Source organism: Mercenaria mercenaria, chromosome 9, assembly GCF_021730395.1.
Source record: "Mercenaria mercenaria strain notata chromosome 9, MADL_Memer_1, whole genome shotgun sequence".
Lineage (NCBI taxonomy): Eukaryota > Metazoa > Mollusca > Bivalvia > Venerida > Veneridae > Mercenaria > Mercenaria mercenaria.
The window spans coordinates 35,222,102-35,238,346 of record NC_069369.1 but is presented as its reverse complement, the minus strand read 5'-3'; the positions used below and the strand labels follow the sequence as shown (position 1 = coordinate 35,238,346).

The 16,245-nt window shown below is 33.6% G+C and overlaps 1 protein-coding gene across 3 annotated transcripts in view; it reads left to right on the top strand.

Moving 5' to 3' along the window:
* Window positions 1-16,245, top strand: part of LOC123546110 (transcription factor COE3-like) — a 42,356-nt gene that overhangs the window by 22,879 nt on the left and 3,232 nt on the right. Inside the window, exons 7-15 of one of the 3 annotated variants that reach the window (XM_053551198.1) lie at window positions 4,638-4,719; window positions 5,175-5,295; window positions 8,366-8,428; window positions 9,705-9,835; window positions 12,817-12,943; window positions 13,428-13,516; window positions 14,062-14,245; window positions 15,348-15,485; window positions 15,864-16,000. In XM_053551198.1, coding sequence (XP_053407173.1) covers window positions 4,638-4,719; window positions 5,175-5,295; window positions 8,366-8,428; window positions 9,705-9,835; window positions 12,817-12,943; window positions 13,428-13,516; window positions 14,062-14,245; window positions 15,348-15,485; window positions 15,864-16,000 — 1,072 coding nt within the window. The remainder of the gene's footprint in view (window positions 1-4,637; window positions 4,720-5,174; window positions 5,296-8,365; window positions 8,429-9,704; window positions 9,836-12,816; window positions 12,944-13,427; window positions 13,517-14,061; window positions 14,246-15,347; window positions 15,486-15,863; window positions 16,001-16,245) is intronic. The other 2 variants (XM_053551200.1, XM_053551199.1) reach the window with 2 other exon arrangements.

Here is a 16,245-nt window from a genome sequence, read left to right as displayed (position 1 = left end):
CTAGCATATGAAAAATTCAATCAAGTACTTATAACACGTTCGGCTGGGTTCATACAATCTAATCGCAATTTCTACAAGCAATTCGCCTGAAGCTAATTTTCAAAGTTCGAAATCTACGTTGAAAAACTGGTTACAAGTTCCCTGACACCAAACAGTTCTATCACATTTTGATCAGGTCTTCCAATTTGGATTAATCTACGCAATTACGCATGCGCACTAGGCAATTTTAAAATTAGTTTTTCCTAATTGCCTGGAAAAGTTAATTACTCACTTTCGTTTTAACAGGACTGGATGCCATCAATTCTTGTTCTAGATGACTTGGTGTCACCATGTCAGCTTTTTTTCCTCCCCGTCTTTTCTTATCACTTGTATTAAGTTCTAAGCTAGATTTTGAAACATTCTTATATTGATCATCTATATTATGTGACTGTTAAGGAAGCTACCATTTTGTTTTATTAGTTTTCCAGCAGTCCTTGTAATTTGAAGGCATTAAAAATATGTCACGGCGTTCTCCTGTCACTGGTTTTTAATTTTCAGTCTGTCTTATCACACATAGCAGTGTATATTAGAAAAGTCGTTGCATATTTTGTATTTGCATGTTACCTTTTAAGAAGTTAGTGGATGTTGATTTTGAGTCACTTGTTCCAAACCAACATTATTACATGGAAGAAAGATACTATGCTGACTCTCAAAAGGTCTGTGGTTCTGCTTATGCTTGAAATATTGTCACCTTCTGTGTCTTTTTTGTTGGGTTTAGTGCCACACCGGACTACTTAGGTTGTGATGCTTTTTCTAGCTTTTTGATAATGGAGGAAAACTCTGGGATGGAACCTGTATAGAACCATCGGCCTTTCGCAAACCAGCTGATTAGCTTCCTCGCTTGAAGTTCTACACTCTAAGCGAGTTTTCGAACCCACTTAGACAAGGGGCAAGAAATTCCACAAAGATGGCCCCATTAACCACTCGGCCAAGATGGCCCCATCAACTACTCGGCCAAGGAGGTCCGAAATGTCATATTTAACGCTGAAAAGTCGCAATATGAGTGACATTGTGTTGGTGAGACTTAAAAACCGACGAAAACCAAATTAAAGTAGTTGACACGTTATGACAGTCGGCAATTTCCCCGGGATTACGTATTCTCGTCTGCTATTTCGGCATTTTTTTTTTACCCTAAATATAGCTCATATGAGGAATGATTTCCATAACAACCAGAAAATGCCGAAATCACACACACACGGAGAATGCCGAAATCACATAGGGAGATTGCCGAAATCACATTCGGGGAATGCCGAAATCGAATACGGAGAATGCCGAAATCATAAACGAAGAACACGTGATCAAACGGAATTACCGATTGTCGTAACCGGTAAAGTACCTTAAAGATAATCAAAACATACAGCAAAGTTTAAAGTATCTTAAAAAGGCATTTTAGCGCCAGTTGTTGTTTTTATTGTTCCAACTAATCACATACATGTATTATGCAAATGCATGACAAAAAGGTAAAAAAGTAAAGTGGACCAGTGACGCTGGTTCGACCATACAATACATTTGATTCTGATAACAGAGATGCAATACGAGACCATAATTATTTAAATTATTCAGACATTGTCAACAGAGCTATCTGAATATCTCTTTCTATTATTCAAAAGCCTCTCCAAGTCGGCGCAGTATATTACGCTTTTACCATTAGCGATTCGTAGCTTGTCAGGTTTAATCAATAGCGCCGGAGACAAAGTCTACTAAATATACATAATTATGTTCTATGTTCATAGGTCCCTGATGGAAATTTAGTCAACAAATGTTATGTTGCTTTATGGCAGCTTTTAGCTCATTTTTGTCCCCGAATCTGTATAAAAGGCGTCATAAGTTCAGAGAAAATTTATTTAAAAGGCTCCCCAAAGGTTTCTAAATACGTTCTCCAGAAGAAGTCTCGTGTTTAAATTGCTCCCGCTAATCTCCATCCATTCTTCTGCAAATTCCCCAAAGTGCCTGAAAATACCTGATAACATGATAGAGTAAAGCTGAAAAGATTGCTGTTAGAGTCCCAACGGGGTCTACAATATTGTGTAAAATGTTGACTTTATTTGTTTGCCGGTTGTTATAGACGGGTTGTTTAAGACTTGTCGTGGTCCGCTGGGATCTTCAATATTGAGATCATTTATGTCTTGTTTGTTTGCTTGGTTGGTTAATGATTTGTCGCTAATTCAAGTCCCAGAGGATGCATCATCGGAAAGAGGAAAAGATCGAGAGAAATAATTCAGTAATAATTTATATTTTGTTTATTTTTCTGTCATTGTGTATACATCTCAATCATTGAGGTTTAAATATTCCACCCGTGGGACTCCGTGATTTCAGCAAGATAAAGCGATCAAATGTACAACTGGTTCGACAAATTGTTCAGATAACGAATTTTCGAAATGAAGGAGCAATCGTTTAAGCTTATTTTCAACAAGTTCAATTCCCAGCAGAATTGTGTAATTGTGTAATGGGTATGAAGAATCGTATTTAATAGGCTGAAGATGTTATCTTCTATTTACTTTTGCAGGACGGGAGTGAGGCAAGGTTGAGATGTAATACAATTAAACTTTTGTTTCAATTAGTAGTTAACGCAGCGGGTACATGACGGCTAGCGTGAGGTAAATGCAGTAGACGATGTAAAATCTTTTGAGGAGTAATTAGAGAGAGAGAGAGAGAGAGAGAGAGAGAGAGAGAGAGATGATCTTTAAGTTGGTGCTGATGTTAAATACTTACTGCAGAGCTGAGCCACCCACAAAGAATGCTATTCTGGCCTATTTTAAAACAAGATTTTCTCCGGTTAAGCTTGTTTAATGACATCGTGTATGTCAGCATTAAGATACAATGTCAAAAATAAGAGACACAGAAAACAAATGTTTTAAACTGCTATTAAAGAGGACTACGAAATAGAAGCAGCCCGAAAATGACAAGGCTTTAAGAATAGCTGCAGAAGGTTTGGGTATTAAAAATGGCAGAAGGTTTGGGTATTAAAAATGTTTACATCGGATGGGAGAAAATTATTAGCATTGCATTGTCATTTCACAATCTGGATGCTTTGAATGTCATTTGACCGGTTTAAATAATGTAATGTTCTTGACTTGAGTTTTGGAATGTGTCCCTTCCATGATCTTTAATTTACCCACTTTTCTAAATTTGTATGCGGGCTGTTCATTCTACGACGGGAAATGTTTTGGATACCGACGATGGCGACTGAGGGAATTTCAGCATGGGGAAAGACAGCGCTACAAAAAGAAAGAAACGTTTAGGAAACATATTTTTCTTTGTACTTAACAGATTTTAATTTGTGTCTGTTTATAACAAAAACCATCAATCCATACCTTAAATCGTTTTCTCCTGTTTGCTTTCCGCTTGTCGTGATATGCATCGTGCGTAAAGGACTGACTTTTATAATTTTCTAATGTACTTTTTGCGTTTTAATATTCATACAAATGGAAACTTGACAAAAAGCACTTGTTTCTTAATTACATTCAGATCAACGACTAGTATCGGGTGCTTTCAAATCAAACAGTAATTGTTTAACTTCCTTTGAGTCTTTCTTTGATTCTATATTCCGCTAGGCTTCTACCTCTAAGCGTAATTAAGCCTCAAATGGAATGATTGTATATTCTCGCTTTAGGCATCGCCTTTTCCATTCATTACATTTATTTTGATGCGTATCTCAATAGCAAATACACACACGAATGAAAACGACAGTGACTGTTGCTTTCCTGTAAATAATTTATACAAAAACACCACAAAATGTGTTTATCAGCATTATTTTTTACGGTAGCTTTTTAATCATTAGATGGGGTAGCTTTGATCAAATAAAGTACTGATAAATTTATAATTACTACCTTGGGGCTAGCAATTAGTAATTCTTACATTTGATTTTAACATGCGATCGAGCTAGCGAAGAGGATACCGTAATTATTTATTTGACATTGCAATAAGAATAAAAGAACTCCTATTTGTTTTATGAACTTGTTTACTGATTCTCTGAATCATAATTCCTGATTTTACACTATGGTTAATTGCATATCAGAATTTTGTAATTTGTTTTGGATTATTACATGATTTTCTACAAGAACATGTAGCTGTTAGGGGAAGCATGAAACAAAACTATTCGTCGTGGTACTGTCATAGCAATGGCTAATATTTATTAAGGCATATTTCGATATTCCTGTTAAGCATGGCTGCTTACGATTTCTGTTTATACAATACAAAGAAAACTCAAAGTCTCTATTGTCTATGTTTATAAACATAAACATATATGTATGTTTGTAAATATGTATGTATGTATTCAAATTTATGTATTTCAAAATGGAAACGAAAACGTACATCAATGATTTGATTGTCAATACAAGTTCCGTCTTTACATATTATTTGCGGAAAAAATACAAAGTTACAAAATAATGCCGTTAGAAAGGGCATTTAAAAAGTATTCTAGAATTGTGTTTTAGTATTTATGATGTTCTTTACTATTCATTTTTGCTTAATTCGGATATTTTTTGTTACATACATACATATTTATGATACATGTAAGACAATATTTCATACGTTATCATAAGCATTTTCAGTGCTCTTAATTGTTTTTAATTCAATGTTTATCTCTTTCTTTTCAGATTTTTCCTCAAATTCTTCATGAAATGTAATCAAAATTGTCTGAAAAATGCAGGGAATCCAAGGGACATGAGACGATTTCAGGTAATTATACCGATCTTATTAGGAATAACCATTAATCTTTTGAAAAGTCTCCTGACGTTGGTGCAGAAATAGCAATTTTCCTCGCTTTGACTTTGGTTATTGAATTATAATAAAGGTTAATAAGCCAATAATGAGAATTTTAAGACTAATTACTATTTACGTTTGCAATCGTGAGACTGTAAAAACCCATGAAAATATGCTGTATGCATGGAACTAGACATACGCGGCGACATTTTCATCACATGTCGGCAAATGTTTTTTTTTTTTAATTTATACACTACTTGCATAATATGTATTATATATTTAATATTACAGGAATTAAGATCCAAGATTCCTACTGGGGAATTCTACATTTTCCTCGGTCATTTTAGAGGTTCGCAATGGGAAACTTTTATTAAGATAACCACTAATAATTACTGATTTTTGTCAACAACTACTGCATTTCTATCATTCAGGTCTCGGTTACAACCACGGTATCAGTAGATGGACCATTATTATCGGTTTCCGACAACATGTTTGTACATAATAATTCTAAACATGGTCGGCGGGCACGGCGGCTTGATCCAACTGAAGGAGGTATGTGTCAAACAACTCGGTGTTGTGTGTGGTGTGCTAACTGTTTTTATTCAAGACACAAAGTAGAAGATTAGAATTTAATTTGAAAACGATTCTAGAGTGGAGGAAATTGTAAGATGTGCAGACAAGAGTGGGCGCCCAACTGTATTGTTGTTAGCATCTCAGTGTGTAACCCTAAACCCGACCTACTGTTTTAATATATAAGCCTATAAATAAAACATTCATAAACAAAATGGTGTGTTTTTACTTATAAAATGTAAAGTGCATTGATAATTCAACTTTTTTGGTTGTGACAGATTAGATTATTTCAGTTATTTAAGACCGTTATTTTGTCTGTTTTTAGTTTAATGATTTTGGTAAATAAACAGGAATAACGATAGTGTAAAATAAATTGCAAAGTAGAACTTGTTTTCATAGTATCATTGTGGAGTATTAAAATGATAGTGTAACACTTGTTTCTAACACAATAGTTTCGCATTTCGTTTCGTTTTCAATTTTCATCTGAAGTGCGTGTTACGATTACTAAGTAGCATTTGAAAACGGTTTCAGTGACATCGATAATTTTATTATCGGATACTTGACTTGAGATCGATATTACAAACACCACACTCTCAATATGTCCTTCTTCCAGTTTTTAAGTCCAACGAGAATGTTAAAGAAGTCGGCGAAGCGTGCCATTAGCGTGAAATATCAACCTGTACACCACATCTGTGCAGGGTGGTTAGTCGGATCAATATTTTTTCTGCGGTCCCTAATATTGATTGAACAACAATTCTGTATTTACCATCTGTGTAACCTGGGAGAAATATGCATAATTTAATAGAATTTAATGATATATTTGCATTTTTTATACTTAAAGAGTTTGTAAGAATTAACTTTTGAATAGTATAAAGTATTTATATCTGTTAAGTTAAGCTTTTAAAGTGAATCGAATCATTTTGAAAACATTAATACCCTGGTGGAAAAAATGCTGCTGCTGCTGCTGCTGCTGCGTTTTGCAAACCTACAGACAAAAACCATGCAAAAACTTTCTTTCATTGAATCCAAATAGCCGATATGTTTTTAGATCCTTTTAAAGCATTACTTTATATTTTCTATCTAAAAGCACTAAAACCGTTATGAATTGCTTATTTTATGTTTATAATTACACATCTAACAAAGAGGATATAACGGTTGCATATGCGTTCATCTGATTTCAACTCTTCTGACAGAGAAACACTTTCGCCGAAAATGGCTGATTTAATCTCCCATTTTTCATTCCAGCATTTAAGGACAATAAAACGGTGAAAGGTCACACTAAACTAAATCATAGAGATACTAATCGCGGAGGCCAGTAGGCGGGTCATGAATAAGTTACTCTTTTCAGTTTTTCTTACTCTTTTCACTGCAGGTCTTGAAAACACTGTTACGTTGAGATCATTGAAAATAGTTTCAGTTGTAGTGGAAAAGGAACAATGGAAAATATACGATTATTTAAAATGAAATATAAAAAGATTTGGTCTGGTTATAAATGTCCTGGGTGGAAATATATATAGAAATAAAAATAGTAAATACAAACAAATATCGTTTTCTCTTTGTGAAGTCTATTTAAAATTGGTAAATCGTTCTTCTGAAAATAAAACGTGTAAAAGGCAGGAACGAAGTTTTACTCAAATACATATTAACAGTGCTTATTTGATTTTTTTATTGAAAATGTTGAGACATTATTGTTTCTGTATGTATTTACGTGTGGGTCATATTAAAATGTTTCTTTAAAATCCTTGTTTTTTAAAGCAACAGAAATTTTTAAAATCTTGGAGTGTAGTTGTTAGCAATACCATGAATTATAGAATAGAGCAGACTTTTCATATACCCGTATTCTTTGTAACTTAGCAATACATATTTTGAAACTGGATCTATGCATTTTGATTTCCATCCGCTAATCCCTTAAACTTGGAAAGTGCCGAAAACAATATGATATGAAAGTGACTGCACGGCCTCCTATAATGAATGGGTGTTAGCCCGACAAAGATCTAATGTCTAAGAGCCTCCGTTAGAAACAATCTGGACATAGTGAGAATTCTCGGCTATCCATCTGGCGTATTAATACACCATCTGGGAAGAAGAGGACTATTTTATTTATACGCCATGATGAATTGGTGCGAATGATCATAGAGCCAGCATTGTACACAATGTTTGACTGAGGGCAAATATTGAAATAATATCAAATGTCATTGATGATGAAAAAATTATTTACATAAAAGGAAAAACGGACGAATTCTGTCAGAAATCTGATTCTATTTGAATTTCATATGAATGTTTTGTGATGCTATTGTGAAAATATGTTGAGAGAGGGAAAGTAGAACTAAACGTACTGAGCATGTTTACTTTCAAAAGACTCTAGTTAACTAGAGTATACGCCAAATTCTGTTCATATCTAGCTAGCAAACTAGTTATTGCGTTATAAAATTAGTCTTAAATTTAAATGGAAACCTTTCTCCAAAATCGGTGTAGAATTGCAGACACTCGCGAGCAATATTTAACAATTATGTATGACTTTGTCTGCTAAAAGTTAGCTAAATTAGATTTTGTAAATTTCTGAGACACCGTTTCAAATCGTATACAGACAATAAAACTGATACTTTAGTTGATATACATATGGGATCTATAATTGAATATTTTGCATGTTGTTATGCAAATTTTGAATTGAAGAAATTGACGGAAGAATTGACATAGGTGGGGCGTGAATACCAATTAAAAATTGCAGTTGACACTAAATGTCAAGACAGTGTTAGCACATATGATCTATTTGTCGATATTTTGCATTGTTTTGTAATTTTTAAATAAGAATTATCCAGAATTTATCTTACAATACTGGTACGAAAGTGGCTTTTATACACTTTAATTTAGGGTTTTCATATCATTACATCTCCTGCACATAATCGTTTTATAGGTGAACAAGATATGTTGCTTCTTAAATACATGCGTATATTCAAACATATCAATTTTGTCCTCACGTTTTCCCCCAAGACAAATTGGGTCCTTATTGTATCATAATTATTAAAACAGGGCTATATATCTTTTCGTATAGATTACTTGGCCGATCCATATTTAGGGACCCATGGAAAGTACCTCAGGGGACAGTTTTCTTTTTGTAAGTAGCCAACAATATATCTGTTCGTTATGTAGACTAACTCAACAGCATGCTGAATGGCCGTTAAAACTCCTCTTCTAACAACGAGTTACTGTTTAATGTGTTGTTTTGGCATGGCCATATATGCTCTCAATGATTTGACTCTTACGACAAAAGCAACAAAATGATATACAAATATGGAACTGATGTATTTTCCATGGGTAAAGGATTTAAAAAATGTGATTATACAATGAAAACTTAAACAGAATTGCACTTTTTCAAATTTTGTTTCTTTTGTCGCAAATCACTTCTTAACCGTAGTCAAGCTTGCGCATGATTTTCTTTGCTTTTGTCGGCATGCATGTTTTGTTTCTATTATGTCTTATTTCTTTCTGTCTTCCTTTCTTTCTTTCTTTTTTTAGTTTCTATATATTTAATTACTAATTTATTTCTTGTAGAATATGCACGGTGTTTTTTCCACTTGAATACATCATAATTTCCTCTTTTGACTATTTGCGTATCTCTGTCTTGCCTTTATTGTACCCGTCCTTTAGCCTGATTTATTTTATTGTTAAGCAACAGAAAAAATACCATGTCCATGATCAGTAACCATAGATATTCATAGGTTTGTGCTAATACAGGAAATTAAGAAGTTGTTTTTATCTAAATCATTAGAATGTAATAGTTTATAATATATACTGTATCAAAGTCAAAATGCAAGCTTGGTTTATATGTAGCACTGACGTTTTGCCATTGTCCTAAGGGGCATTTACTGCGAACATTTCCTTTTTTGTGTAGCAAAAACGCAAAAAGGCAGTCATTAAAAAATTTGTTATGTTTTGGCGTAGTACTAGCATATCATTCACATTATAATCATTTGCGAGACGGCTTCCCCGAAGAGCCAAAACAGCAATCAAATACCTTTATTTTTTCTGGATGCAATATATTCTGGACGCCAAAACTGTTATACAGTAGTTTTACCGTGTCATGTCTTGCCCATCGAAACACCTGTATGACCTTAGTGCCACAAGCATATTCTCTTTTTTTTTTTTTTTTTTTTTTTTTTCATTTCTCAGAGGTCAGTTATTTTGAGACCAGATTGCACTAGCATTTAAAAATGATTTTTGCATTTGTTCACGTTTATATATATTATGTTCTTTAAGGACTGACATTTTCTATTCCCCTGATTGATTTATTACAATATGTAGTTTTCTGTTGAGTGTAATTCGTAACTATTCGTATAATTTATTTCGAACAATGTTTTCTTTACGTACATGAGTAATGCTTTCATTTTCAGCTACACCCTGTATAAAGGCGATATGTCCAAGTGAGGGCTGGACCACAGGTGGTACCACAGTCATCATTATTGGTGATAACTTCTTCGATGGTCTGCAAATAGTTTTTGGAACTATGCTTGTCTGGAGTGAGGTGAGTAACTTCTTCTGACACTCCTTTTATAATACTACCATAAGGAATGTGCTTCCTTGTTTTACTGCATTTTCATAACCATAAATTAGTACTTTTATTTTGCATCATACGGTTGGTTTGTCCTTTTTTGTTTGCCGAATTCCATTACTGTAAATCATATCCACCGTGTTTGTTCATTTGCATTTTCTTTTCTTTTTTTTTCTTCTTCTTTTTTTTCGTGTCGGTAGTCACGAATGATGCTTGTTAGAAATAAATAATGTAACCCAAACAAACAAGCCTCCTCCGGAATAAGATCATTTACCCGATCAATGTTATTAACGCGCATTACTACCTTTCCGCAACTTAGAATTATATGGAAAAATCAAGCACCCGGAAAACATTGATTGATTGATAAAACATCCCGGAAACACTCGGTTACAGTTATTGATATTCCGGAAATCCCATTCATGTAAACATCATGCGACAACGTTGTCGTTTGTCGTTGTCGTTTGTCCTCGTTTTCTTTCATGCATCCTCTAGTATACACATTTCTATTTAAAATGAATGTGCTGAACAGTTTAAAATATCAAATCAAATACTTATTAAAGTAATTATATTTATCAACGATATGAAATAGTAATCAAAAACGTTCACACAAGTTGATTATCATTGATAAGTTTATATTGACTTGTTTAAAAATAGATTTGCCATATATGTACTGTTTATTATCAGACAGAACAGAACATATAGTTTATTAAGACCTAAGCCTAACAGCTATTATCCTTGGAACTGAATTCTAGAAATAACGTTGTTTGTTTGTTGTTTTATTTTTTTGTTATGTATTTTTTTTTTAAATTTCAAGAGTTTTTGTCTGCCCTTGTGCGACCTTAAACAGTCTAGGTGCTAATAATATTTCAAAGTCAATGCAGAATTCTTATATAAGCAGCATCATATATAAGATGTTTTTCATTAGCATCAATGTTTAGAATATTTTAATCTCTCTTCATAATGTATCTGTTCAAAGACTACATGCTGATATATGAATGGGCGTATTGTCACATGTTTAACCTGCGTAACAATACCTTGACAAGTGCTTGTGGATACTAATCACTTTCCAAACAAAATCAGTCTGTTATTTTCTACATCATAATGGAGATTATTTTAGCATCAATTTTCAGTTTATCGGATAAAAGAAGTCTAAATACGTGGCCGTATTGAATGTTGAAGTTTTATCCTCTTGCTTGGCGACTTCATTTCAGATGGATTAGTTTGTCTTAATGTATTGGTAAATTCACAACTTGCAATCCTTCTGCAGAAGTAGAACTAGATCTATATTCGGAAGATTTGGTTACCTATATATAACCTGATTTTTATATCTGTACCGCTATAAAAAAAAAAGACGCCGGAATATTTCTGTTTTCTGCAGATTTGGTTGTCACCATAACCTGGCTAATATGTATACAATGTATTTGAAAGGGAGCCCCTTATAAAATCTCCGGAGTATTTCTGTCTTGGGCAGATTTTGTTTAACTATAACCTTAATAAAATTGATATTTGAACAGGAACCGCTATAATAAATGCGCAAGAATATTTCTTGATCGTTCTTAAGTGCAAGTGATTTTGTATTGTTAAGAAGCAGCCCTCCATATCAGAAAACATTCAAGTCATTGGTTAGGTTATTTAGACATTTTGGTGTAGGCGTTCAGTAAGTTCAACTTGACCCTTGGTCAGTTCGTTAGCAGATTGTGTGTGTTTCTTAATGTAGACGCAAAGTGGATTCTGTGTGAAAAATATCATAGATACTCAAAGCTAGACCAAAGCATTTACATGATTTATTGGCTTGAGCAGTAACTCTCTTGGATCAGACTTGGCGAACAAGCTTGTGGAGAAGGCAGGAAATCGTGTCCTCACAAAGCTAGCTACATTTCATCTATTAATCATTAATGATTCCTTGGTATTCGTGCTCCGTTATTTGAATACCGGAGTAATTAATTTTACGTTAATGGTTTTGAAAGCGATCGGATAGTCTATTGAAAAGCCAACTAAGGAACGTAATGGAATTGCATCTGCTATTTTTTAGAGTTAATCTAGAGAAGTTTACGTTTTCTAGTGAATAGGATGGTTTTCTGACTGCTTCGCCATATGTATGGTGACAATGACGGCCAAAGGGGTCTCTAGGATGCATGATTTATAATCATACTGAGAATCATCACGTGCAATAATATAAAGTTCATATTCATTAATTAGTTGATTAACAGGAGGAAAGGATAGTTTTTTTTTCTTTGGGAAAATATGTGCCACCATTCAACACGTCATTTCCAAAATTAGTAATATTGAAATGTAGACCAGCACTATAATTACACAATAGATATGAATAGAATAGAGTTTTGCATAATAATAATTAAAAACAATGATGTTAATTAAAGTATGCATTTTTTCCTCATTTTACAAATTTACAAGTCTTCAAATGAAGTATGTTAGTTTTAGATGTGTATTTGGCGACTTTGACCACTGGGTGTAAAACCATGGTGCAATATGTCTGAATAAAAAAGTCTTAATCTTGTAACCAACATCATGTGATATAGAATGCTACATTCACTAAAATATTTCATTCTTTACAAGCAAGTTGCACAGGTATTGATGGAACAAATTGTAGAATTGGTATAGAATGATTGTATATACAGGGTGTCCAAAAATATTCAGTTTAGATACACGGAACATGCAAACGTTAAAATTTCGTTTGGTATGTAAAATAAATATTTAATTTCGAGATCAAAGATTTTCAACTTTTCAAATGGTATGGTTTTACCGAATGAGTTGGAGAACAATTTCACTAATTACATTGTATGGCCTCCACTTTCCGTTCACAGACGCGCAGACATCTGTGGTAAAGATTAGGATGTCCCCGTGCCCCTTTTAGTAGTGTTTTCAATCAATTGTTGTCGTAACCTATGGACCGGAGATTTATATAAAACGTAATGTAATATTGTTATCTATTTCAGTTATTGACCTCACATGCTATAAAAGTACAGACCCCACCTCGACATATACCTGGTGTTGTTGAAGTCACGCTCTCATATAAATCAAAACAGTTTTGTAAAGGTGCACCTGGAAGATTTGTATATACATGTAAGTATTGAGTGGTCATATGAATATTATATAAAACACCAAATTCACTTTTAAATATTACTATTGAAAGTGAAGTTTTTGCAATGAACGGCATTCCTCAAAAGCTGGAGAAGGTGCCGTATGAACTAAAATGTATGGCGTGACTCGAAACTCATCAAAAACAAAAAAATTTTTTTCTTTGCAGTTAGGACAAATGTTTTGTTATCTATTAAAAGAAACTTTGCTTATCTTCTTTAGTTGTTTTACAAAATTTAGAAAAATACATGTGCCAGGGCAATTCATATACAATTTATAATAAGACTGAAATTAACCAATTATGGAATCGTTTGTATTATACGAAAGTATTGGTCTCTTATTCCAGTGTTACCTGCTTTTTTGTTAAACGATAAATTACATTGGTCCAGTATTTATTTAAAACGGTATAGTATCTTTTTATAAGCCTCTCAGATAGATGTTTGTTTATAATTATTTTATTTTGTTTCAGCTCTAACAGAACCAACAATAGATTATGGGTTTCAGAGATTAATGAAACTTATACCACGCCATCCAGGAGACCCAGAAAGATTACCTAAGGTGAGCTTTCCACAAGATATAACATTTTTATGAGAAAATCAAATGCGATGATATGCCAGCTAACTGCATACATAAATCTGCCAGATATTTTGTTCGGATTCCTTTTGTGAAATAATAATACATGTCACTACTCATTGTAGTTGCTATATACTACTATGTACTTTTGGAAACAATAAATACCCATAGAGGATGCCCTGTACTTTTAAAATATCTTAGACAATGATTATATTCACTTACTACACAGTATTAAATTAACATGAAATAAACATGTGAGCAGAATTGTATGTAAAGTTACAAATGGTCTACAATAAATCTATGACTGGTCATGATATGAATTTTTACTTCCTCTACCAATTGGCAGTTCTTTTAAACAAATGACTATTTCTTTGGAATCAGCTCTACAGGCATTTTTCAAAGTGGTAAGTTTTTTTTAAATACTGGAAAACCGTGCGAAAACTATGTATCACGAAAAGTCAAGTTCATTTTCTGTATGTGTGATAGCAAATGATTTCCACTAGTTACACATCAGGTTTCTTTATTTACAGGAAATAATATTAAAAAGGGCAGCTGACCTTGCAGAAGCCCTATACAGCATGAGAAACCCTAACCAGTTATCTTTACCAGCACCCAGATCACCACCAATGAACAATACGCCTACAATGTCCGGATTTAATACATACTCTGGTCAACTGGCAGTCAGTGTGCAAGAAAATGGCCAATGGGAAGACGGTTAGTGTCTTTTTATCTAGTTAGATATCTTATTATATAATTAAAAAAATGGTTTACTGAGCTTCCATGCCAGTGGAATATTTATTTTCTTAAATGCAGTAGTGTTTCCCAGAAGTATTCTGACTGGTTTACTGAAAACTAAGCCGGCACAGCCGAGTATGTAAAACGGTAAAAGAGACTAACAGAACTGGCCTCTAATCTCTTGCCTTTCTATTATAAATTGCATATACATTTACGAACGTTAGAACTGGAGATACACTCCATTAGCTAGAATATTTTCTTACTCCATACCGTAAATATTTGATAGCCAAATGTTGGTCCAGATTATCGAAATGAAACTATAAACCCAAAGACATGCCAAGATGTAAGACTTGGTTCTCTGAAAACTGTTCATTTCTTCATACCTATTTGTCTGATGAAATCATTTCTTCTACAATGAATTAAAATAAACCTAAACTTTTCAGAATATCTGACGCCAGTAGCAGCTTTAGTTGTTTAAATATTAAAGTGTATTCGATGAAACATAAAGTTATCCTTCCAATATAACTGCTTTGTTGACTCTGTTTCATGATTTATGCAATGAAAAAGTAGAGCTGGCTTAATTGACACATTAATACTTTTCTGAAAGATCAATACAAAAGTCACAGACTGAAACTAAAGCAAGGAATTGATGAATCATATGTAACAGAATTGATTGATAGTTTTACTTGTGAACTGGCTAGTTTAAAATAGGAAACTGAAGGTTACCTCGTATTGTACGCTGTTCGTATTTCATCTTTTCCTTTTTACGTTTTGTTACACGAGACAAAAGTCATACTTCTCCATTCTTACTTGAAATTTACACGTCCCTGTCAGAATATGTTTGCTTCATGTCAAATTGTTCGTTCTCGAAAGAGTGTTGTGCTTCTTGAATACTTGTATTCGTTCAATTTCGTTTAGACCTAATCTAGGACTGTTTTTCTTAAGAGAAAATAATCAGATTGCTTCCAAAACGTACGCTTACCAATAAAACATTACCGCTGACAAAACAAGATAAAATTATATTATTCGTTTTCAAAAAATTATTCATATATCATAAGGTATTCACATTTTATACTCACAGGGTATAACAGAGGTCAAAGCTCGAGTGTTTCCCCACGAGGGTATGGTTCAACTGGCTCAACACCTCACAGCAACGGAAGTGCTTATAGCTCTACCATGAACGGCTACCACAGTAGCGCTGGTGGCCTAGGAAATATGGGTACGTGTACAATATCTAATATTCATGCTAGAAGGTACAAATATCTAAGGCGTTCCATACAAAATACAGATTTGGATCTGTATAAATAATGTATATACAAGTAACAGAAAACGAAAAGCAATGATGCAGAGCATTTGACCTAGATATATAGTTTCTTAAAAGTGAGACATTACTTGTGCATGCTTTATTAATGACTTAATCAATACCGGAAAATTGGAAAACATACAGTTACATTTTTTATTAATCAACTTCGAAGGTTCTGTTCACTCACCATCATCCTGTTCTTCGTAAACAGTAGCATTCACTTTCTCTTCAGCTTCCCGCTTTTCTGCAGTCTTGCACGTCAGTTTCTTTCATATTCTCCCAACTCCATTTTAGCTTCAAATTCAAAACAGAAAAGTGCTTTCGCACCTGTCCGCGCAGCAATGACTGGTGGTGACATGGGGTTTGGACCTTCCACTGGGGGCTTTGGAATGACAGGATTGCAAGCTGGTTGGGCCCATACTTTTTACAATGTATGTTAATAGTGAAACTTTGTGTGTTCATTGTACTTCTGTGTGGCATGCTGTTTTTGTATAATGCACCTTTTTAAATATAATTATGAGACATATCTGCATCATTGCTTTTGTTCAGAGCCCTGTATGCATCAAACATCTAAGTCAGAAATATTGATTTCAAATCTAAATTACAACAATTATTTTGCTGTAGATTTTACTAAGATTTCATTGGAAAGTTTTATTATCAAGTTTTTCTGACTTAC